Source organism: Excalfactoria chinensis, chromosome 3 (assembly GCF_039878825.1).
Source record: "Excalfactoria chinensis isolate bCotChi1 chromosome 3, bCotChi1.hap2, whole genome shotgun sequence".
Taxonomy (NCBI): Eukaryota; Metazoa; Chordata; class Aves; order Galliformes; family Phasianidae; genus Excalfactoria; species Excalfactoria chinensis.
This window is the reverse complement of record NC_092827.1, coordinates 23948904-23975172: the sequence shown is the minus strand read 5'-3', so window position 1 is coordinate 23975172 and position 26269 is coordinate 23948904. Positions and strand designations below refer to the sequence as shown.

The 26269-nt window shown below is 38.7% G+C and overlaps 1 protein-coding gene across 10 annotated transcripts in view; it reads right to left on the bottom strand.

Moving 5' to 3' along the window:
• The window catches only part of PHF3 (PHD finger protein 3), a 46528-nt gene extending 21696 nt beyond the window's left edge, over positions 1-24832 (bottom strand). The window contains exons 1-6 of one of the 10 annotated variants that reach the window (XM_072333508.1): positions 24584-24831; positions 16524-16792; positions 10530-10667; positions 8889-9044; positions 8133-8294; positions 5496-7284 (exon numbers count right to left, since the gene is read on the bottom strand). In XM_072333508.1, the coding sequence (XP_072189609.1) occupies positions 5496-7284; positions 8133-8274 (1931 nt within the window). In that variant the 5' untranslated portion in view covers positions 8275-8294; positions 8889-9044; positions 10530-10667; positions 16524-16792; positions 24584-24831. Of the gene's footprint in view, positions 1-5495; positions 7285-8132; positions 8295-8888; positions 9045-10529; positions 10668-16523; positions 16793-24583 lie in introns of those variants that run through there. The other 9 variants (XM_072333507.1, XM_072333506.1, XM_072333510.1 and 6 more) reach the window with 9 other exon arrangements.
• Between the last annotated feature and the right edge of the window lie 1437 nt (positions 24833-26269).

Here is a 26269-nt window from a genome sequence, read left to right as displayed (position 1 = left end):
AAAGTATTACAGTTCACTGGAACCTTCACATGGAGTATTTTATGGTTTCATTCCTGTCAAATAATTCTTGGCAGTCTTCATATTGTGCAAAAAGATGCACCTTCAAAAATCAGAATGGAATGGGTCATAGATGAAAAGAGACAATAATTGAAGCAAACATTCCATAAACTTTTTTAAGTCTGGGACACTTTCCTTAGTGTTATTTGTGGCAAAATAAATTTATCTGTGATATAAAAAAAAAACCCACAGGTTTGGACCACATTTTCAAAATACACAGGGTCGGGTTTTAAAATTAATTTACATAAACTCAATACTTATAACAAAAACAAGTTGCTAGAGAAACCAATCACTGTGAAATAAGATTTTAAAACTTGGTCCTACAAGTCAGCCAACACTGAAGTTGAGACATTCCATGGAAACAATTGTTTTCCCTTCAGCTAATAAAGACATTAATACAATGAAGGAGTGATGAGCTTAACCTTTACCAATCCACTTTATTCCCATAGAGACTGAGGAAGATATTCACAGCAGCTTTAACACAGCCTGTGTTTCACATCAGTGTAACATGGACTCAAGTCAAAACTCAGTGAAACAAAAGGTTACCAAAAAAAAAAAAAAAAAAAAGAAAGAAAAAAAAAAGTGCACAACCTTGTTACCAGAGCACAAGTTTTTGTTTGTTTGTTTTCCATGTAAGTTTAAAACACTTGATTAATGATTTTTTTCAGGCTTTCAGTCTTCAAGAAACAAGCACCGGCAGTTTTAAAAGAAACACTATCATCAGATGTCTTGACATAAGTGGATAAAGATACTGAAAACTCTAATTTCCCAGTTGTCATTTGAGTACCTCCTCTTTCATATAATACAAGCATCTTATTTCTTTTAAAGGCAGATTCTTTGCCATTTTTCATGTTATAAAAGCCTCTCTAAAACGGAAGCGAACTATGACATGGGCATTCTTCATTTGCCAAACAGAAGGCAAATGAAGAAAATCAGGCCCAGGCAACTGAAAAAACAAAATCCTTGATCTTCCACAAACCATAAAGAAACTTGCTACATTTCCTAACAATAACCACAAACCCATTAAAAGCAATATTAAAGGCAGCTCCATTAACAAATGAATCTATCTACGTTTTGCATCTTGCAGAATTGTATAAACTGCACATATACAAGTATTTTATAAAACCATGTATTTTAGACAACTAACATGATTTTAAACTGAAAGAGTAGATTCGGACTGGACATTAGAAAGAGATTCCTTTACTGTGAGGACAGAGAGACACTGGAACAGGCTGCCCAGATAGACTGTGGGTGCTCTCATCCTGAAGGTGTTTAAGGCCAGATTGGACAGGGCTGTGAGAAATCTGGTCTAGAGGGAGGTGTCCATGCATATAGCAGGGTGTTGGAACCAGATGATCTTAAAGATCCCTTCCAACCCAAACCACTCTATAGTTTCCTGGCTCACTACTGGTACTGGTATTAATAATTCTACTAGTATTGCAGCAAATTAATAGAATCTGTATTAAAGAAAAAAAAAAACAAAAACCTAGGAATAAAATGGCATGGCTGTATGAAACACACTGGAGTCCTTGAATTTTTTTAATGACATATTACAACACTGTTTTGTTTATACTGTAATTTAATTTTGCTACAGTGACAACAGCATGTGTATTTGTTCGTTTTTAAACTTTATACTTGAGTTGAAGTAATTCTGTATGTTAGTTGTACAGAAACTTTCTGGTCACTCTGTATCCAAGAGATTAGAACACTTTATTTTTTCTTAATCAAATTCTACACTTCTACAATTGCCTTCTACACTATCAATACCTTATCCTCCACTTCCTACAAATGAAATGTAGGAAAAAAAGCATGACCCTAAGTAAGAAAGATTCTTGTCCTGCACTACACAGCTTATCTGTGAGCTCTGAAAAGTTCTAGTATTCTGACCACACAAACTGCATTGTCAAATTCCAAGCAAGTTACTTATATAGATACTCACACACACTAGAACTGTAGAAATCAAAAGGAAATTGTCAGAAAGCAATTACAGTTATAAACTTCCTTTTGCTTTCTATAATGCTGTCTAAAAAATTTGTTAGTAACAGAAAATCTCAAGTTATGTACTTTGAATTATTAAATATAAGTTGATGGACAAAGGAGAGGGTATGCAAAACCTTAGTTAAATTTTGTCTACTTGCTTAAGAAAGAAATTAACTCAGCTTATGAACCTGAGTGTATCAAACATTTACATGGAAAAATGGAGAAATTTATTAATGTGGACACAAGAAGAAATCTTGCATTAACAGATTTCTCAATCTGCAAAGCACCCTCATCTTGCTCTATGCCAGGACTGTAAATGTTGTTTTTGGTTTTTTTTTTTCTTCTACTATTTTTAAATAGTAGATCATTGTTCTGTCTTCAGGAAAAGCAGCATTTACATTTGTGATAAAACTTACTATTTTCAACATAGTTTCAACTCACTGAAAATTTCAGGTAACAACTTTGGTTTGTAACATCTTCATGCAATAAACATGCATATACACAGATAGATAAATGCTTTTCATCCATACATGGATGAATCAAAATTTATGGGTGTGATGTATGTTGCTAGATGACAAGAAAACATCTGACAGTACTGGGACACAATGGTGAAGTCAAACAAGTTGAAAGAAATACTACAATCAGTAATAAAAGCAATTCAAACTTTGCCCCAATCAGATAAAACTGTGCCATATGTTATAAAAATTACTGAATACAAAATAACATTAATTATCTGACCTGACCGAGAAACACAGAGTTTAGTTTCCACTTCAAAGAACAATTACTTTTTTAGTTATCTTGCAAAAGTAAATCTCTGAATGGGAATGAACAGAATACCATCAAGCAAACAGATTATGACAACCCATTGTTAAGTAAAACGGTGATCACTCAGTTTATGGGGAAGAGTGATACAAAATACAATTCAGCTATGTTGGCTCCAGCTTATAAGCATCAAGACAAGTAGAAAGCAGAATATGAATAGTCATTGTTCAAAGTAAGAACAATAATTAACAACATTAAGAAACAGGCACAGCTCTTACAAGGAAAGGCACATTTTAACTTGAAAGGTTTTTTGATCGTGAAAGTGACAAGGATGGAGTTCTTTCCCAACCAAATCCCTCCTGTCAGCTGTACAGGGTAAATATACTGTAAGTATACTTCAACTCTGAATGCAGTCAATCATAGAAAACTGGATACAACTTTTTCAAGAGTTGCTTCTGAAACAAAGCACTCAACAGTACCATCTATCTTGCACTGTTCTTCTAGCACAGCATTAGATGATCACGGGAAGATTACCCTGGGGCTGTGAAAGACCTAAATAAGCATCCTGCTTGGGGATTTCCTCTACACAAACAAGGCTGATGAAACAATCTCTACATTCTCTTCAACCTGAATGAATTCTTCAAACTTAGTATTACGTTAATAAGGTGGTGAGTTTGCATTTATTGCAAGGAAGATAAAAGGGTTCAAGAGACTACAATTTTATAGCCTGAATTCTAAGTGTGTTTCATTAGTATGGTATATGGCAAACCTCTTTGCAACATTATTTACAAACCCAAGACTGCAAATTCAGTTCAACGTTTTCTACAAGTAATCTGTACTACAATGCTAATAAAAATCTCTAAAGAGACCAATGAGCAGGATTTTCATTGCAAATATTGTTCCAGATCTTAGCCTTGTCTTTGCCGTTTGTCAAACTCCGGCTATTTTAAAATACTTGTCTCTCATGTCACGCTCTTCTTCCTCCTTTTTCCTAAACCATGAACACACAAGTAAACAAAACAGGCTGGCTGACTACACCGTTACATACAGAACACCAAAATTACTTGAAAAACAATCCACAAAGCAAATTACGGGGAGGGAGGGAAAATATTCTTCCCAATAATTTTGATATTTTCATGACTTGGAAATACATAAAAACTATTAAGTTTATTAATATTTTTGTACCATACTGAACACGCTTGCTTGGCTTCATACCAATAATTAAACAGATATAAAAACGCCAAGACACTTCAGGCACAAGTTCTGCTTCCTCTTGAATCCCAGCAACATTAAATGACTCAGAGAACGGTTTATTAAATAAAAAATTATTTAAAAGTGTCAATGAAATGCAAAGGACTGGTCCCAGTTCCTCTATTATTAAGTACGTGGCTCAATAAAGCAAGCTTCCTCACTCCAGTAGCATATCTCAATCACATCCCCTGTATCTTTCTAAACATAGATAATCCAACCTTCTGCTGAAACCCGCTGGTTAGATTTTTGACAAATTTCTGTTGTTGTTTCAAACAAACAAACAAACAAACAAAAAAAAACACCCACACAACAAAACCTGACATTAAAAAGGTTGAGATACTAGTATTCAATCTGTAAAAATTCATGAGAACCCTCAATAATGACCTCAGTTGGTCATCCAAATATTACACTGTTATATGCCATTCTAAGAGCACTAAAACATGACAATGCCAAATTGGTTTGCTGTACTTATTCCTGTACCACTATATAGGTAGTATATATGCTGTATCATTACTTTTACTTCAAACTGATTAGTTCTGGCTTAGACTGAGAAGATGCCAACTGAATAGAATAAAACAATATTACTGAGGTATAAATGGTAACAAGTTCTAATTATGTTTTTCTAAAAGAAAGCATATGAAACTAATCACCTCTCCTATCAAGCAACTCTCACCAACCAGGCAGAGCAAATCTGGTATTAATTCTTTTAATAATAATGACACAGTTAGTTGCACAGCTGCATATTAAATGAGCAAAAAACAAACTGGTACTAGATGATGAAAACATTAAAACAAAAAGTGGTAATAAAGGAACTCTTATTCCTGGATTCACAGCTCATTATTAGAACATAATGGCCCTTTTCAGTTCACTTAGTGTCAGAGGGACATCAACTTCAAATGGCAAATGAGGTTGCATATGAAAGCAATTTCAGGTATATCCATATGAAAGTTTCATAACTTTTTCCCCAGCCTTTTCTGCTCCCTACCCAACTTGCTATTCCTCTCTTCATCTCTATGTAACAGAATCCCAGTTTTAACAGCTAGAAATTGTACACATACAACCATTCAAATCTTTAATAGATGGTCAACTTTTAACTTAAGGAGCACGTGGGAAGAAAGAAATGAATCTGGACCATGGAAATCTTTGTCTGATTTCTGAGGAAAGAAAGTTAGTTCAGAATACACAACATTCTGGCTGAGTTGCAAACAAAACTTTCCAAGTAAAAATGTACAGCCAACTATTTTCTAAGATTCCAATCAAAAGACAAAAGGGTATGAGGGCAAATGAAACCAATTCACAGTACAACAGACAGGCTTCTGTTACTAGGCTACACATTTGTTTGGGTACCAGCAGTAAGAAACTTTTTTTTTTTTTTTTCCCCTCTTAACAAATAAGTCTTCTGAGACCAATGATAAATAACTCTGCAGGCACAAAGCCACACACACCTGTTGCCATGTGGCTTTTTGCAAAAGCCACACTGCTTGTTGGGCACCCAAACATGTTTGCTTTCACTAGCAGGGGTATGCTCCAAGCCTTCCCTTTTAACAGTTGAAATGTTGTCTGGAATGAATAAGGGGGGTTCATCAAGTGAAAGACTTTTGCTACTTCTTCTCTGGCGAGGTTGAAGATTCTTATCAGTTCTTTTTGATTTGTTTTTTTCTTTATCATCCTCCTTCAGATGTTCTACCGTAAGGGCATCTTTTGCCTCTTGCTCTTCCTTTGTAGAGCTATTTGTTTTCAGCACAGAAGCAAGCTGGTGTTTCTGAGCTTGCTTTTGACCAAGATTTAAAATATGTCCTGGTACTAAGTGCCCAGGGTGGTGGGCATCTTTAGAACTGCTTTGAGAAGATTTCTCAATTGCCCTCTGAATTGATGACTTATGCACTAGCCCAGAAGCCTGGACGCGGGGTATTTTCTTCAGCACTGTATTAGTCTGCTTTTTTACCGTGGCTGCTGTAAGACGGCTCTTTGTTTTTAATGCCAGATCAGTTTGTTTCTTCCTAATTTTAACAGGGTTATTTGGATGCTGATGACTTTCATGTTCATCTGCATTACGCTTGAGACTTGCTGAAGATGAACTGTGAAGACCTGAAACAGCAAAATCAGCTCTTGTTCTTGAATGCTTCACATCTTGTTGTGTTGTACTTGATTTCTGTTCAGCACTCACAGTCACATTTTGTTTACTTTCTACGACAAATTTACTATGCCGAGGTTTCGTGTTCTTTTCACATTTTGATGGAATGTTAAACTGTTTATCATCATCAACCTGAAATTTTAATGCGTCAGAGTCTTCTACCCTAGTACTATCAACCTGCTGCTGTACATTTTGGCTTGTATGGTCAAGAACAGTACTTTCTAAAATGCTATTTCCTGGGTCAACAGAAGTAAACTCTTCACTTCTCAAGTCTTTATTATCAAATTCTGTACTGTCCAGTAGTTTCTCTGATGAAGTTACAGTTTCCTCCAGTCCCTTGCCATCATCCACAGGCTCCGTTACACATTCTTTTACTGACAATGTATTTTCATCAGGGATTTCAACACTACAGGAACCCAATCTACATTCAACCCCATCTTCTACAGAACCAGACAAATTTGAAAAGGTCTCATAAGTTTCACACTGATTCACACCAACACTAGACAGATCATTAGTTTTTCCAGTTAGTCCACTTTGCTCTTCTGTTATCTTCTCTAATTCCACTGTTCTATTTTCAGTCTTTTCTTCTGAAGAAGCTTCAGAGCCCATTGAATCATTCACATCATTTGCTTCATCATTAAGTGCAGTAATTTCAGCATCTGCAGAACAAACTGAATCAACATTCCCAGACTCAGCCTTTGTAGCAATCTCTGATATCTCTTTTGTTTCTTCAGGAAGAGTACAAGCTCCTCCAAAATTAGAACTTAACTCCTGGGATGTTTCCTCAACTTTTGCCTGCTCAAGGGGTTCAGACTTCACTTCATTTACCTCTCCAGGACCAGGAATACTTTTTGTACTTTGGGAATCTGCTACTGTTCCTTCTGTCTGTCCCGATCGCCTTGTACTACGCCTAGCTTCTTTAGGCTGTTCCACTTTCAGGGGTGTGGCAACATCTGCCTCTCTAGCTGGATTTTTCTCTTGCTGTTTCTGTCCTGTTTTGGAGGCAGATCCACTTTTTACAGACGATTTCTTGGTACTAGCTACAGGTGCAATATTTGAACGCTTGGCCAGCGTGCTCTGTCGCAAACTCCGGACCGACTCTATGAAGGTAAAAAACAAAGTGTCTTAGCTTTACTATATACTGCTATTTGCAAACACAAGAATAATCTAGAATAGAAATGATTTATCCTTCTTTACAATACCAGGCACAAAGAGAACCCAAGTTTAGTGAAACAGTTAAGTTTTAATAAATAAAAAAACACAACGGTTTGAATCTGAAAGTTTCATTACTCTAACAGCTGTTAAAATTGCAAGTAGCATGTGAAAAAAAAAAACAAACCTCTGATAAACCTGATGAAAAAAGAATCAAAACCCACCACTTTTCTAGCACTCAATTTTATTCTACTCTGTAAAAACATGCATATATAGATATATATAATAGGTTGTACTGTGATTAGAAGTATAGCTGTAATGTTTAGAAAGTTTTTAAGAGAGCACAATATAAAAATCTGAAAGCCAGTAACTGCCTCACTTTGTGACATTCTTCAAATTTTAAACAATCATCACTTCCACTGTGTTTTTAAAAAAGTATATATTCACAAGCTTTGTAACAGACTCTTCTGTAAATTCCCATTTCCCTATCAATTAATTTTATCTTTTTGACTCGGAGTAATCTATGGAGGAAGAAGTAGGGCTGTCAATAACTCCACCAGCTGAATAAATTTAAAAAATCCCTAATCATAAACATTTGGCAAAATCACAGATCATGATCATAAGCAAAATCATACAGACTGTAAGGATATAATTGAAGTAATTATTAAGCATGTTGAGATGTCTATATGAAAGACTATTATCATAACTTAATTTAAAACAAAAAGAATACACCAAAAAAACAGAGTTAAAAATTTTAATCCAAAATAAAGAGCCATGCTAGCTATTGAATGACCACCTTGTGCCATTAAACGTGGTGATTTCCTGGGTGATGCGACAGACGTTTCTTCCAAACGGCTCCTCAAATTCCGGTTGGGTACAGTTAACTCATCTTCATCAATGGCATCATTACCACTCTCTTTAACTCCTTCTTCATCCATAATATCATCAAGACCAATAACTGGGGGAAAAAAAAAAACAAAACAAAAACAAGAAAAGAACAAGCTAGAGCCTAAAACTTAAACTGAACAAAATGCATTGCCCGCTGTAGAGCTGAGTAAGGCAGGGAAAGAGACAAGAAAAAATAAGTAAATTAGCCATTTATAAAAAAAAAAAAAAAAAGGGAGGGGGGGGGCAGGGCGGAATGAAGACAGTTCATCAATCCCAGTTTTAGTGTAGAAGAAGCTACCACCCAATGCTTAAAATTTCTGTGGATAGTCCTCATAACTTTCTGATGGACTCACATTTTCATTGTTTTTTATGCTACAGGAAGGTCCCCAGTCTTAACAGGATCAGCTGTCTCTCACTGCCCCTCCTCATTCAAGAAAAAGTGAAGAAAGATGAACAGTAGAAAGAGCTGATCCAGAAGAATGATGGACTTCAGAAAGTTTTCTCATAAGATACAATTTCAAAACTGCAAGACCCACCCACATCACACATCTCCATCTACAACCCATTTATTTTATTTTATTTTTTGCGAAGGTATTGAGTGCAGCATGCACAAATCTCCCAGCCACAGTTAGAGAACATTGTCCAATTCCTATCCTCCACTAACCTGAGAAGGATCCCAGAGGTTGCTCTTGAAAATAGGTTTCCTAAGAGGCAGTCAGGCCACTGTACCAGCCATTCTCCTCACCTTCTCTAAGTCTGGTTCTGCAATGGTAGCCTCTCCTATCCCAAGATCCTACGTGTGATTAATGAATCCTGGTCCCTGTAGGATGCGAAATTTGTGAGATCAAGCCAAATCCAAGCAATTTTTATAAAAACACATAGAAGAGTCTTACATATACAACACAAGACTCCAAATAAGCAAGTCACCCTATTCCTCGCTATCCAGGCACTTAGGCAAAATAATGTTAAAGGCAAAGCTTAAATAACAGAAATAGACTATTTCTTTTTTTTTTTTTTTTTTTTTTTTTTGTTATCTGTTGCTTGCCTAGATTTAATGTATTTATCCTAGAAATTAAAAAAGCAAGAAGCTAATAGTTAGAATTTTCAGATTGTTTCTGAAGCTCTGTGAATACCTGCTTTAAAAGCTCTCTTGAGAAGCCGCTGCAATAATGAGTATAAAATTACAAAAAAAAAAAGAAAAAAAAAAAAAAGAGGTTGTAAAACATTACTAAAGCCAAGCAGTGATGAATAATCAGACCGGTGGAGACTGTCATTCAATCCACATTTACATGACAGGAAGAACTAACAAAGAGAGATTTTTTTTTTCCAAGTTCAAAAATGAGAAAGATTTTAAATAGCCTTTTAAAGTAAGGCTGAGCTTGGCACCTGCTGAACTGCATTTTGGACCTCTGTAATTAGAAAGCTGTCAGGAGCTGAAAGCTAGGAGTTCCTTCAGATGACAAATTACTGTCGCTCATTTAATTTTAACCACCTTATTTAATTACTGAATTGTATTTCCTCTGATTAGAGGAAAGGCATATTTCTGAAAATTACCAGCAGCTCTTTTCAAGTCACACAGCTATCTTAATACTTACACATAGCTATCATACACAAGCTGCACAGGACTGATAAAGCTAATGTTGCTCTACTCATCCAAATGCTCCTTAATTACTTACTTACTATAAGCTACACACTGGGGAAAATATGACACTGCCTGCCCTTTAAGACTTTATTTTCGCCTTAATATCTGTGTTGGACAACAGCCAGCATTAGGGAAACTGAACAAGATGGATCCTAACTCAGGCCAGCCATTCTTTTGTTCTGAAAGATTACATTCTTTCAACAGTACCACAGTTTAGTGTCTGCTGTCTTATTAAAAAAATATTCCTACAAAACTACACAATCATTAGCCTTAGAAAGGTCCTTTAAAGGTCATCTAGTTCAACTTCCCTGCAATGAACAGGGGCACCCACAGCTAGATCAGGTTGCCCAGACACTGATCCAGCCTTGCCTCAAAAGTCTCCAGGGACAGGGCATGAGCACAGGGAAAAGACCACCGACACCTCCTCCTGACCCTTTAACGCAGAACTACACTAACTATTGAAGATAACATGACAAATAAGGACTATTCAGACAACTTCTGAAACAGTTCTAGAACAGATTTCACAGCTCATTAAAGCGTCAGATTTTACATGTTCTTATACAACTTAATCTAATTAAACACCCTTTTTCATTAACACAATGGATAAATTCAGATTACTACCGACAGTTTGAAATATTAGAATGGAAATATTTTCATACTTACAAGACTCTGTGCAGTAGCTTTAATTTTTATGGAGTGAATTTGAAGCACAGAATCTTGTCTATTTCAAACCACCTGAGCTACAACTCAGTAACTACAGCCATGTGCAGCAGGATGAGGAGTACTCAACACAGAACCCTGCTGGGAAAGGAAAAAGTGACAAAAAATAGTAATAGACACAGGGAGACGAGAAAATTGAATTATGAAAGGGAAGGCAGAGATACAGATTTGGAAAGAGGAAACCAATCAAAGCATATACAGACAGAAAGAGATGATCTTAATAATAAATACCTAGAAATGATTGCAGTAATAAGTACCTATAGAAAATAAGAAAGAGGCATAAATGAAAGAAATCAAGTAAGAAGAAAGAAAAACAAGAAAAAAAAAAACATACAGAATAGAAAAGGTGTGCACTAGCATACAACAAGCTGCAAAGAAGGAAAAAAAAGAAGAGTCATAGTCAATATCCATATATATACAAAGGAAGAAGCACCACTATTACCTTAATATTTTTAATCTCTATTACTTGCAAAGTGTTTAAATTTCCAAACTATTCTGCCATGCCATCTTACTTTTTATGCATGTTAAACAATAACAGAATAGCATATTAAAATGATTTCCAAATTTAAGTAATTTTTTCATGTGTTAAAACAAAACTGTGATAAATTCTTCACCAACATACAATTGAGGAAAACAGGACTTACTTGATGGGGGAAGACAAGGAAAGAAGAAAAAAAATACTTAAAATATCAGCAGCATCTTTATAATTATTATCCTCAGCCAAAATTAGACAGAAACATTCAAATTTGACACATTTTTGACAAGGTTAAGTTTCAAGCGCAGAACTAGAGTTCTTATTTTGATGATAAACTGTCTGACTTTCTTTTGCTTAGCTAATCACATGGAATAGTGTTCCTCTATTCCTGCCTTGTACTGTTGCTGAAGATTCAACCTCTCTCCCAGTTCCAAAGAAATAAGTAACTCTTCAGAAGGACCAACAGTGGGGAAACTGACAGTTCATTACCTATATATATATATTTTAAAAAAACAAACAAACAAACAAAAAAACAAAACAAAAAAAAAAAATACATCTTCCAAATTCTCACTCTGACACCAAGACAGCAAACTGAATTTTATACAGAAAGGTTACTACCTTGGTTGCAAGACACTGTGCAGCTTGGAGGAAGGAAGCTAAAAAGGTAAAAATACTGAAACTGTAGCTCATTTTGGGTTGCAATTTAGAAGTTACATTTAAAATTACTTAATATGCAAGGAAGCAAAAAATAGATGCTTCGTTTTAGGGAAACAGTATCTAAAACATCCAGCCTATTACTAAAAAGTATGTGTAGTCGGAACAATCATTTTGGCTCCAAATATTTAGTACATGATCACAATTTTAGCAGAGGTAATGCTGCTTTCAACAGTACTCATGAATACACAGGCTAAAGCTAAAAAGAACAGACTGCACCTGGAGCAAACCTTTTCCAAGTAGCAATCCAGAGGGACAGGAAAAAAGTGCAATAGTTGCCCACAGCCTCCGCACACTACTGTATGGGGGCCAGTCCTCCAAATAATTTATTAGAAATACTTCTGTGGTAAACATACTAAACATTTCTGTATGTTAGGCAATTCAAATCCCATTCACCCTAATACACGTGTATTGCATAATACATCAAACCAATCCTGCGAGGGACCATCCTGAAAAACAACTGTATTATGGGAGCTAAAAACATACATCTGGTATGAACACTGCTTATTTAGTTTCATTATGCATCTATACGTATGCACGCACAATCATACTCAATTCAACAATGCAAGATGACTGCATTCTGTGGCTGTTGACTGCAAGTCAACATCTTTGTAGCTCAGTGGCAAATCACTGCATTATTTGCAATGAATGAAACCATACAATCACTGCTACAAGGGGTTCCACAGTCTGATTCACTAAGCTCACAAGCTCATAAAATTAGTGGATAAATTTTCATACATCTTACAGCAATTAATAGCAGAACAAAACCTATCACTACACAGTCATCAAGACTGAAAAAAAAATGTGTTGCTCTAAAGAGAGATGTCATATCCTAAGCTTCACATTTTCCACTTCTGACTAAAGAAAAATGGTAAGAAAGAAAATACAAAAATAAAAAAGCATCACACATGCACACATATTACTCAACAATGAAATATTGTTGGGAGATATTCCATATTATCTGCCTACACTGATTATTTCATTTTTGGGAGAACTAACACATTCTTATCATACGAAAAGATCAGAACCAGAAACATATCCAGAAGTACCCTATAGCATGTTTTGAGTTTCATTTCAGTCCTGAAAGCCTCACTTCATCAAATTCTGTCTTTTAACTTGCAAAGACAGCAGCTTGTCAACTTCTACTAGTGACACAAGGTCATACTGGCAAAACCTATTTCAGTTGGTCAGAGTAAGCAATTTCCATTATTACTACTACTCCCAAGAACTTCAGTGAGGCCTAAGACTTGCCAATTGATTACTGATTGATTAATCAGTAAATTGATTACTGAAATAAAAAATTTCACAAGTGTGCTACAGAAGCAGAAAACTGCTTCGTTTAATCCCACAAACCAGCAACCCAACTACATCTTCACTGTTTAGCACTCACTTTTCAGACACATCCTATGAGGACTTCAGCATAACAAAAAGCTAATTTGACCCATGCCCTTTCCATCTTATAACAAGTAATGAAAAATTACTTCCATCTCTACTCAATGTCATTAGCAGACCTGGAAATGATCTTTTCTTCTCCAAACACCAACTGTTCAATCAATGCTGAACAAAACAACCCCATCCCATTACTCTGCGGCAACTACAGAGCAAGCTCAGAGTAGATTAAGATCAATAATGTCATCTAAATGAACAACAAAAAGAAAATTAGATACAGCACAAACCGGATTCAGGACAGGCCACTAACAAAAATCCTCCTATCAGTACAGTCAACACATACCTATTCACATCCCCCTTGGTATCTGTCAGACACCAGTACTGCTGAATATAATGCTAATACTCTTCCATAAGAACTACAATCCAATCTACAGAACAGTTTGAGCATTTTCTGTGGAAATGCCTCTAACAAGCAGCAACTGGAAATTAAACTTAAACATCAAAGTAGCTCTATTTTATAGACAAGTACTTAAATTGTTTAGGGGACAGCCAAAATGTTATTTGCATCTATTACATACTGTAAGATCATCACCTTGAAAAAAGCTGAGCAGTGACAGCTCATTCACAGAATCAAAGAATGACCTGGGTTGGAAGGGACCTCAAGGATCATGAAGCTCCAATCCCCCGCCTAGCAGGGCCACCAAGCTTCCATGTTTACTAGATCAGATTGCCCAGGGTCCCATTCAAACTGGCCTTGAACACCTCCAGGGACAGAGCATCCACAGCCTTCCTACCTAGCCTGTTCCAGAACCCCACCACTCTCCTAGTAAAGCACTTCCCCCTAACATCCAACCTAAATCTTCCCTCTTTCAACTTGAAACCATTTCCCATTGTCCTGCTATTATCAGCCCTTTCAAAGAGTTTACTCCCCTCCTGATTACAGGTTTCCTTCAGATACTGAAAGGCTGTAATGAGGTCACCCCGCAGCCTTCTCTTCTCCAGGCTGAACAAGCCCAGCTCCCTCAGCCTGTCTTCACAGGGGAGGTGCTCCAGCCTCCTGATCATCTTTGTGGCCCACCTCTGGACCCCCTCCAACAGCTCTTTGTCTTTCTTGTACTAAGGACTCCATATCTAGACACAGTACTCCAGATGGGGCCTCACAAGAGCAGAGTAGAGAGGGACAATCACCTCCCTGTCCCTGCTTACCACCCCTCTCCTGCTGGAGCCCAGGATAGCATTTGCTTTCTGAGCTACAAGAGCACACTGCTGGCTCATGTTAAGTTTCTCATCCACCAGGACCCCCAGGTCCTTCTCTGCTGAGCTGCTCTCAATGATCACTCCTCCCAGTCTGTACAGATGCCTGGGGTTCTTCCAGCCCAAGTGCAAAACCTTGCACTTTGCTGTGTTGAACCTCATTAGGTTCACTGGGGCCCACCTTTCAAGTCTATCAAGGTCCCTCTGAATGGCATCCCTTCCTTCCTCCGTGTCAACCACACCACTCAGCTTAGTGTCATCAGCAAACTTGCTGAGGGTGCACTTGATTCCATCATCAATGTAATTGATAAAGACGTTAAAGACAGATCCCTGGGGAACACCACTCGTTACTGGCCTCCACCTGGACATAGAGCCATTGACCACCACCCTTTGTCTGCGGCCTTTCAAGAAATTTCCTATCCCATCAAATCCACATCCCTCTAATTTGGAGACAAGGATGTGGTGGGGGACCATGTCAAAGGCCTTACTCAAGTCCAAGTAAATGACACTGGTCACCTTCCCTTCTTCAACCAATGTCATCACTCCATCATAGAAGGCCACAAGATTGGTTAAGCATGAATGGTGAGTGGTATGCAATACAAACACAAAAGCTGAGCAAGACTGGTGCAATGTTGGAAAGTAATCACTTTATATTAGGCCTGTAAATAATGCTTATCAAGAACTGATGCCAACCCAGCAGCAAGCAAAAGGGCAGAACAAAGACCCATAACTGATACTAGCAGAAAAAAAGGTTGCTACAAATTTATTAAGTTGTTACACAGGCCTGACACCAGTCCTTCTAAAAGCTCCTTTCACAGAAATGTACTCAACTTCAGCTTTAAAGATACAAAATCATAGAATCATTTAGATTGGAAACTACCTTTAAGATTACCATGTCCAACCATCAACCTGATTTACCAAGTCCATCAATAAACAATAAAATAAACAAATAATAAGCATAACATAATAATGAACAATGTCCCTTAATGCCATGTCCACGTCTCTTAACCTCCAGAGAAAAGGACTCCATTACTTCCAGTGGTGTTTTCACTTTTGATTCCCTACAGACTGAAATAGTAGCCATAATTGAGTTAGCTCACTTATTAAAATGGATTGCAAGTTTAAAAATTAACTTTAAAAAGTCAGATGTGATTATTTAAACATCAGTATTAATTATTCCACTGCTGATCACTTTTAAGAGAAATATTTCACTAGTGTACCACAAGCCCCCAAATATTTCCCCATAACTTCCAAAACATCCAGCTGTATTCTGACTGAATGAAAAACATTTAAAAGACAGTCAAGTTTACAAAATGATGGCAGAGATATGCCAACATGAAACCAGGAAAAAACATGAGAGAGTAGAATTGGTTCAGCTGCACATTAAAACTGATACAACATATTTTGGTAGTTCAAAGACAAAAGAGTGTAAGGATAGGGACTGTTACAAGAGTAAACAAAAATATTAAAGATGGCCTCAAATCACATTGAACTAAGGTAGTAAAAGACCAAAAGTCTTCTTTTGGTTCTGTAGACCACTGGGTTATTGCTTCAATCAGTAGCAACTTTAATTTAGAGAAAGTAATCTCTAAGCCATAACAGCACTCAAGCTAATGAAGATGATAATTTAGTCTCCTAGCAGAAACAGAGAATAGTATTATTGTTCCTACATTTTGCTTCGAGACAACCAAAGTATAACACTCCATATCAACTCAGAAGTAGAACTTCCAGTACTGACACAGTAACCCTGACATCAGAGAAGCAACCTAGTTCACCTCAAATACTCCTATTGCTCATCCCAAACTGCCAAATTCTTGAAAACACCGAATAACTCCACTAATCAGGTACAGTTGTTATGCTAAACAAATCACAATTTTAGTTGGGAATTATTTACACATACTCAAGTCAAAGCCTTAATTACTTTTGACCCAGACCAGATTAAAAGAACCCCCCATGTTGTACATGCCAAGCATGTAAACAGCACAATTAAAGGGGTAGGGAAGAGACAGAAATCCCAAGTTATTATTCCTATATTATGGAAAAAGGATCGACACTGAAGTATTACTGTATTTTAAACTGTAATCTTAAGAAATTATAAGATTTACCTGTTGAACAAGGCATCTGGAAATTGGGATCATTGCTATCCAAAACAGGCAAACAGAACTGGGCACTTGCAGATCCTAGCATAGGATCCTTATCGCTGAGCATGATCTTCAGCGAATCCTCTAAGACATTCTGACTTGTACTAAAGTCCTCACAGACTTCATTCTCCAGGTTGGATCCTAGAAATAGGGCATCATCTAAGTGTTCAGTAGGAATTAAATGGTTAAATGTATCAACTATATCCATGAAGAGTCCTGTGTGTCTTTCAGCCCTATAGAAAGACAAGAAAAATACCATAAGAAAATAAGCTACAAATTGTAAAACACCTAAGAAACTAATAAATTCTTTCTGCTGTTTTCAGAACTCTTAAGGTATTCTAGAATTATTAAAAAAATAAAAATAAAAAATAAAACTGCTTATGGCTTATTATGGCTCACTGCATACCTAAAATCATTTATCTTTCTAGCTATCTCAAAAAGAAACTGCATGCTAAGTTGCTAATTGCTTCTCTATCAACATCAGAATGCTGCCACTTCCACAGCATGCTTAAAGTGTAAGCAAAACATCTTTCTAGAAGTTGTCTAAACCTTAAAGAACTGAGGTATAGGGAGTGGTGTGGAACCTGGTTAGTAGCCTGTGAGTGCACATCTTTGTTCTTCTGTAAATACAAAGTTGTGGTCAGCTTCTGCCAACACCAGCAAAGCTGAGAAAGCAGCACAGACCTGGGCCAGACACTGAGAAAGATAGATTACATTCCCACTCACACAAGAACTAGCAAGCACTTCAAAGCAAGTAACTATTTTTAAGCAGCAGAGTCTTCACCCTACTATTTTTTCACTTATCATTATATTCAATAATGTTACAGAGGTTTTACATGAAAATTTAACCCAAATCAAGTACATGAGCATTCTGTCTGAAGGTCTTGGAAAGGCCAGGACTGTTTTACAAACTTTTGTTTCGAAGAAGTCTAGGTAAGACCTAAGTCACTTCAATCAAAGGTTGCACCTATGATTTACAAGAAGCAGTTCTCAATTTCCTTTATCGGTTCTTGGCGAAGTAGCAAAAACGTCACTGTTCCAGCAGAGATTCAACTGATAAAAATGGACAACTACTTGACAGAAAGAAGTCAGCAAAATGCTTCTTTGGAAGTTTAGCATAACCATGTACTTTGAGATCACTATTGTAAATATGGAAATTTCAGGACGTAAGGGAGATGGAAGGAGTAGTGTCTGGCAATATCTGGAAAGCCTGGGAGACCAATTTCAGCACACACAAAGCTGTCCAGGCTTCTGGAAACAGGAAAAGGGCACATTCTCTCCCACACTTTCCTTTATCAGCTGCCTCCTCCCACACAGCAGACAGGATATGATTTTTTGAATGAATGCATTAATTAAGGTAAAAGGAGAGAAGTGAGATTTACAGTTCATGGTGCTTGAATTAGTTTATAAATTCCCGTTCCAGGAACTTGCCACAAAATACAACCATCTACTTATGCTTTCTACAGCATTAAGTATGCTTTCTTTTACATACATATTAACTGAGTTATTTCCATTTCAGTGATCAAGGGGGTAATCCAAGACATAGACGTACTTGAAGTGGTCTTGCTAACATTTCAAAACTATTTAAAAAACGTATTTAATTTCACAAGTTGACAAAAACTGCACGTGAGCATGAAAAATGCCTTTTTTTATTATTATTAAAAACGTGCCAGACTTTCTTCATTCTCCCATAAGGTAGAAAACAACTGTTAGGTATAGCATGATGCTATTGCAGAGCATGGTGCCTTTTCACTATTCATACACCGAGCATGACAAAAACTGTCTAATGCACAACATCATACAGGCCAATTAGGCAGCCAAAAGAAAAATGCATGACAAATCAGGCGTATTTACATAATAAAGTAGCATTTTTACAACAGGAACGCTGTAATTAGAAAATACCCTACACCAAAAAACACACCTTATCAAGCAGTGCATCTATGCTTACAGCATGTCAACAAGTGTCTACACCAATCCATATGCTCTTACACAGTTCATAAAATGATTTCCAAGTTTGGCAACAAGTAAAGCTAACTGCAACTGAGGAGGTACTGTGCTGTACTGTATAATCTATTCTATTATGCAATGTAGCTACAACAATTTGATAATACATAGAGCGAGCTTAAGAGCTGAAGCTGCTCCAAGTAGGAAAATAATTATAACTGCCACAATAGGAACTTTAAAACACCCTCTTATAATGACAGGTGGATGTTTTGTTGGAGGTGGCTTTTTTCAACGCTTACATCACACAAGCATGTGAGTAAGAAACACAGGATAAAATGATGGCAAACAGCCACCAACAAGCGCCAACAAGACTCACAAATTACTGTAAGAAATCTTTTCTGCCCAAGATTAAATATAAAGGAGACAGTGGCTTTGAATACACATACAATTATGCTTGCCTGTTTTCCCTTCTACAGGAGTAGAACGTCTATGTAATACTCATCCAAAAACTTCTGTTACCAAGGCAGTGCTGTCCACTTCATTAATAGCAGTTCTATGTAACAAAAGCTCTGGTAGAACTGTAGCTCCTGCTACGAAAAATGGCTGCTGACAAACAAATCCCTCTCTTCAACTATTTGGTAAGAGACAGGGGGGATAATGCCTACAGTATTGCAAGACCACCCTGCAACCACTCAGAATGCTAAATGTGCTGCAAAATAATTGTCCAAACATCAACAATATAACGGCCACAGTAATCTTCAGTGACACCTAACTAATTACAGAGAGAATTTAAGAGAAATTTTAACAAAAAGTCTGTTTCTAGAGTATGGCTCTATGGTCAAGTAAAAGTTCTATGCAAGTGTTGCATTAAATCATCACCATAAGTTTACTAACAAAGTGGTTTCAGACAGAAGTCCCATTACAACCCAATCCAATAAGATTTAAAAACTGATGTTCTACAATTGCTAAGAGTTAGAGAAGCATCCCAGCAAAGCACATGGAATCAAAATTTTGTTTCTTTGTTCAAGAAGCTAATGCTTGACTCTTTGCATAATCTGCACCATATCAAGTTTTGACTATTTCTATGATTACTAGATCAATCATCACGAGGTACAGAACCTGCAGAGACCAGCAATAAAAGATACACACACTTCTTGCTAGACAAGAGTATTGAAAACATTTTTTAAAATTTCTTCCCTCTTCTGCACATATTGCATTTTATATTGAAGCACACAAAGTTCCTGTATCTTTAATAATTGTCTCTTTAAAATGAAGTCTGGCTTATGAAGTCCTGAGAATTAAGATATGAGAATACTGTATTAAAAAAATATAGTAATAATTGCCTGAGATTTAGAACAGACAGGAAAAATATATATATCTCGGAAAAACTAACCAAAGAAAGGGAAAAAAGTGCTCTCTGCCTAGTCAGGATACTCTGCATTCTAGATGCTGGAGATCCCACCTACTTAACTGGTCTACTAGACTCATAAGTCTAAAGCTGCTGAAGACAGCATAGTAACATTATAATTCCTTCCCTTTCTTTTTGAAGTACTTCAAAGTACTTCAAGCAGTAGTATTAAAAGTGCTGGTCAGGAAAGCGTGTAAATGGAACAGACCTATTTGGACAAACAGATCAAAACACACAAAAAGCTGACACTGCATCTTCACAGATAGCAGTAAATGATAAGTGCAGCTTTCCAACAAATTAGAAAGAAACTGCACCTCAACTGACATGGAATTAGCTGTGTATGTGGTTTAGGGAATCCTCTTCTGAGTGCTTTTGTAAACACTGTACCTAAAAAGAGCATACAGCGCACTGTTTACTCCACAGAGGTGACAAACCACCTCAAGTGCCCCTCATATCCTAATACTTGTAACTCACCCATCAACCAACATCACCTGCTGAGCACAGGCAAGTCTTACTCTTCTACTACCATGAATACAAAACTTTAATGTTAAAGGTTACCATTGCCTAGATGAAAATTAATGCAAAGCTACCATGCACCAATGTTTTCAGCATTAGAAGCTGTATTGAGTCTTACAGTGCTGATGGATAACACAGCACCAAATGCCTCCATAGTAAAACATGTTCTACCCAACAGAGCTCGCAACCTAAACAGATCATGGGATAAAGAAGGAAAGCAATATTAGACAATATGTCAGTGGCACAGCCAGCAACTAAATTGAATCTTTACAGTTCCCACAGCAATCTACTTTTCCTCTGGTTCATACTGTCTCAAACCCCATCATAGAGGGCAGACTTCAAAAGAAATGACAAAATGTTTTTCATAGGACACAAAGTTTTGATTTATGAACATCGGAGTTCAAGACTTACTACAGAAAATGTCATTGTTCTTTATCAAAAACAAAACAAACAAGAAAATTGATAAATCAAACAAACTTCAGAATATGGCTTGCTAAGCTTTGGCCTTTGAGAATAACCAGATTTGATCTCTTTCTAATTTGCCAACCTCTCATCAAGCAGAACATCATCTAAGATATGTCTAACATCAACACGCAGTCAAAAGGTGTATTTGAAACATCAGGATTGCTGTATAGCCGTACAGTGATAAAGCTGTATGCCAAAAACAACATCCCGTAAGTATCTATGTGCCTCCTGTTCCCTTTCAGTGACCAGGAAGTAAAATAATTTTCAAACAACGGTTTAAAGTTAGAAGACAAAAATGCAGAAAAAAATATTTTCCTAATACAAGATCAAATTATATCACACAAAATAAAATTAATAGATCTCCTGCCAACAAGATAACCGCTGTTAACTGATAACAGCTGATAACTCCAGCTGTTAACAGAGGAACTAAGTACTGCACTAGAAGTTGTGTTCTGTCACAAAACCAACTTAATGCTGGGAAATCCTTCAAATGCATGTCACAAAGCTAACCTCTTCCCTTTGCTGGACTCTCCCCCTGTGAATACTGTTGAATCTCACAAAGTTAACAAAGATTATACTTTATATCGCTCACAGACACATTATACATGTTTCCATAGACCAGTAGAATTCATAAGCTCACTAAGAAGAAATATTCCCCTGAAAATAAAAATAAAATAAAATAAAATAAAATAAAAAATAAATTTAAAAAAAAAAAAAAAAAAAAGCCAAAGACAGATTACTTTTCAAAGAATCACAGAATTGTAGGGGTTGGAAGGGACCTCCAGAGGTCTCCTTTTCCATAACTACTGCTATATTCTCCCACGTTTTTTTTTTCCACCCTTAATTTCCTCGACAATTGCTTTACCATAGAATCAAAGAATGGTTTGTGTTGGTAGTGACCTCAAGGATCATCAAGTTCCAACTCTCCTACCCCAGGCAAAGTTGTCAGCTACTAGATCAAGTACTAGATTGAGTTGCCCAGGGCCCCATCCAACCTATCCTTAAAACACCGCCAGGGACAGGGCGTCCACAGTCTCTGAGCAACCTGTTCTGGCACCTCACCACTACACCTGATCTAAATCTCCCCTCTTTTAGTTTAAGACTATTCCCCTTATCCTGTCACTATTTACCTGTGTAAGAAGTTGACTTCCCTCTTGCTTATGAACTCCCTTTAAATACTGGATGATAGCAATGAGGTCTTCTCATAGCCTTCTCTTTTCTAAGGCAAACAAGCCCAGTTCCTTTAGTCTGTCTTCACAGGAGAGGTGCTACAGCTTTTTGATCATCTTCCTGGCCCTTCTCCAGACCCTCCCCCAAAAATTCCACATCTTTCCTGCATTGGGGACATAGACCCAATACTTCAGATGGGGCCTCACATGGGCAGAGTAGAGGCTGACAGTCTTTGCCCTCCTGGCCAGCCCTCTTCTGATGGAGCCCGAGATATCTCTGGCCTTCCGGGCTGCAAGCACATGCTGCTGGCTCAAGTTCAGTTGTGAACAACCACGACACTCCTAAGTCCTTCTCCGCTGCGCTACTCTCAAGGAGTGCTTCTCCCAGTTTATAAACATATATGGGATTACCTTGACCACCTGCCCAGTGGTAAAACCTTGTGAGATTTTCTACGGCAATATAGCAGCCCCCAATGAGGTCACACTAATACCATTCAGATGCATGTCACAAGCTGCCCATATTTCTCATTTTGCTGTTATGTAATGAACACTCATATCCTCTTCACCACATTCTGTCATTTCTACTTCCAAATACCACCTTTTAAAAGTATTCCCTTAGTCATAAAAGGTATCTGGCGTGACAGGCAAGACAATTAAAGGTTATTATTTCCTAGAAATAATTTCTTTCTTAACATTTTTATAACCTGGATTCAATAATACTTACATCATCCAGGGAAATTTACATTTAAAAAACCTGAACACTTTCAGTAAAGTTAACAGCTAACATAATTCCATACATATGCTCAGCCCTTCACACGAGTAGCATTTACTCCATGAAAGAGTAAACTCAAACACTCCAGAGAGGTTACAGAAGTACAGCAGACCTCTTTGAGCTCTAGTGCTTTTAGGCAACTTAAGAATGAATTCTACACTGTAGAATCCTTAAAATTCACGAGGGTTAACAAATGTAACATACTTGCAAAACTCAAATGGTTGAATAATAGACAATACATAAAAAATAGCTAAGTGTTTTGAACTCTACATTTCTAAGTATAATCTTTAAAGCAGAACCGAAATTAGATGAAAAATCTTTGTAGGGAAGCAAGAAGAGAGCTGACCACAGTTCTGTTGCAAGCTACAAACTAGCCATCAAGACCATTCAAGCAAAACTATCTCATGAAATACAAAACACAGTATTTTGAGATCTCCCTCACTTTCCCAAAGTTTCCCAAACTTTAACAGATTAATTTATTAAGCACAATTAATGTGAATTAGTACTGTTAAAAAAAAGCCATCTTCACAATTATCACATTATTTCCTCAGTTTCGTGATGTTAGTCCCAAATGTAAATGTATAGACCACTTAATGGATTAACAGCCACCTGAAAGACAATGCTGCCAAGAGCATTTACACATTGTTGTTATTCCATGCTCCTGCATTCCCTTAACCATTTTAATGCTCCATTCTGCACACGATTTCTAATAACTCACCCTACAATAAGCAGCGCTCCTCTCCCAGTCACAGAACCATAGGGGTTAAAATGGACCTAGTCCCACTAAGGCAGGTTCCCCACAAAAGGTCACACAGGAGAGGGTCCAAGAGGGTTCTGAATACAGTTGTTCACTGCATGGCTATGTCTCCACCACACAGACTATATTGAAGGAATGCGTGTTAACACATGAGTGACAGCTCTCCTAATATATGATACATATTAGGTAACTACACTCCAGTAGTGCAAAGGAAGCATGAACACACCGCCCCTGGGAGGCCATACCATTCAAAAGCAGGATCTGGAAATGCCACCAAGCCACAGCCTCCCCTGGGCACCCTGGATAACCACACTTTGTGCCACACTTCCTACAGCAAGTACTGTACATAAGAGTTAAACACGGAAATTGTTGATGATGCTAAGTATGAGGAATGGGAGGAGGAGCCCGCAGCAGGTCAGACCAATAGCAGAGGCACAGCTGGTTCTAAAGTGGCATTTGTTTCTCGGGTTTGCGTGGGGCAAGAAGGCAGCAGAGGTGAAGACAGACAAGAGCAGTGAAGGGTGAAGGTTTCGCCCACGTGGGGCAGCGCATGGCGGGCAGGAGCGCCAGCGGCGCAACAGGGGGCACGGGCCGGGCCCCAGGGCAGGCATGCAGACCGCCGCATGCGCGGGCAGACAGGGCCGGGCCGTATCGTACCGCGGAACCCGGCCCCGGCCGGCCAAGGGCCTGCGGCCTCCACAAGGTCATCGCCGGCCGAGTGGGGCCGGGACCTCCCACCAGGCCCGCAGGCCGTCTCCGCGGGGTAGAGAAAGGCCACCGCCGGCGCCGCCTCCGCACCCGCCTCGCGGTCCGTCCGTACGACGGAAGCAGGCCTCGGCCCGCCCGGCCCCAGTCGTGACGATGGGCCCCGCCAACGGGCTAGGCCGCGGCCTTGCCACACCAGGCCTCGTCCGCCCCCCATGCCCCGGGACAGCGGGGCGAGGCTGCGCGGTGCTCCCCTCACCCTTCCGCGGCCCAGCGGAGGCCACTTACCCTAATCCGCCGCTCGGCGCTGCCCCGGCAGGAAGGACGCGGCTGCCGCGGTGAAGGGAGACAGTGGCCTGCGGGAGCGTGGCTCCCCCTGCCGCGGGTGGTCCCGTCTCGGCCTGGTGCTGCTGGCTGACTGGGCTGGGCTGGCGGTGCCGGCCGCGTGCCCGCTTACCCGTAAGCGCGCCCCCGCGCCGTCAGGCGAGCGGCTCCGTGCCGGGCCCGGCCGCTCACGTGACGGTGCTGTTTACGGGGAGGCGGTGCCGCGCTGCGCAGGCGCCGGGCCGGGTCAGGCCCGACCGGGTCGGAACGGTGCGTGTGCTCTGCAGCGAGATAATGGCGGCCCTCAGGGCACGGCGCTACCGGCGGGGGAGAAGGGCCGCGTCGGGCCTGGGCTGGTGGAGGGACTGTTAGGGGCGCGCTCTGCCTCTCCTGCTGTTAGATTTGTGCGTGTACATCCTGCCAGGGGAAGCCTCCGCACACACCGCCACCAAAGGGGTTTGTATGGTAATGCTGGTCAGAAGAACCTGGGGAGATTTAGGCGCCATGTAACGTTGGCTAAATAAATCTTTTTTCTTTTTCTTTTTCTTTTTTTCTATTAGTTTTCATTATAACGACTTAAATGCAACATACTTCGTTTTTTTCTTCCAGCCTGATGACTAGTAAATGCTGAATGAGGTACTAAGGTTTTACTGCACGTACCACACTCTAAATAAAATAGCTCTCTCACTCAAAAAAGAATAAAATAAAATGAACATATTCAGAAGTATCTTCCGAATGACAGCGTATTTACATTGTCTGCATATTCCTCGTCTTCTAATGATGTGAAAATGACGCGGTATCAGAACAGAAGGAATAACAAATCAGTGAGGAAGTTAACATAGATTGGTTTGCCCTTTTTCTCAGTTCTGCTTTGAGCCTCTGACATCCATGTTGTTCACAGCCTGCTCTGGCTCCATAAAGGCTGAAATACACTGCGTTTTTCTCTAGCCACCATTGCCGAAGGCATCTTCACATGATGCACGTTTTCAGTCACCGTACAGATTAGCTGCAATGAGACAAACACCTCTAGTTGCAAAGCATGGTTTTTAACCCAGACGTCTCTCTCTGCCCTTCTCAGATCATCTTTATGTAAATCACCACATGTTGCTTTTTCAAATTATCCATCTGTGCTTTTCCAGTTTCAGAATTACTCTCTCCAAAAAATACTGCTGCCTTACAATGGCATAGCACTGAGCTACTGAGTTCATGGCACTCACTTCTCCACAGGTTTTCAGCAAGGTGCTAATATTTGAATGTATTATTAAGAGTATTCTAAGATATGAAATTACTGCCTGAAGTGAAACTCCCTTTAGCACATCTGCATCGCACAGATTTTCCTTTTGTTCACATTACTTTAGATGCAAGCACCATCAAAGCATTACTAGCAATCTGACCACTGTTCATTGCTGTTCTTTTCTTACACTTTGCAAACTTGCCCAACTCCTGTGACCTCTGTCACTGTAAAAGAGCTCATATACTCCTTTAGCCATGACTGCCTGTCAAATATAGTGAGCTTTCCATCTGTGGTACTTACATTGTGGTTTTATGTAACATAAATGCATTAATTGTCCACAAAGGACAATTGAATAGGTATTACAGACAACTTTGTATACAATGGCATATCAGCTACATACAACTACAACTACACCA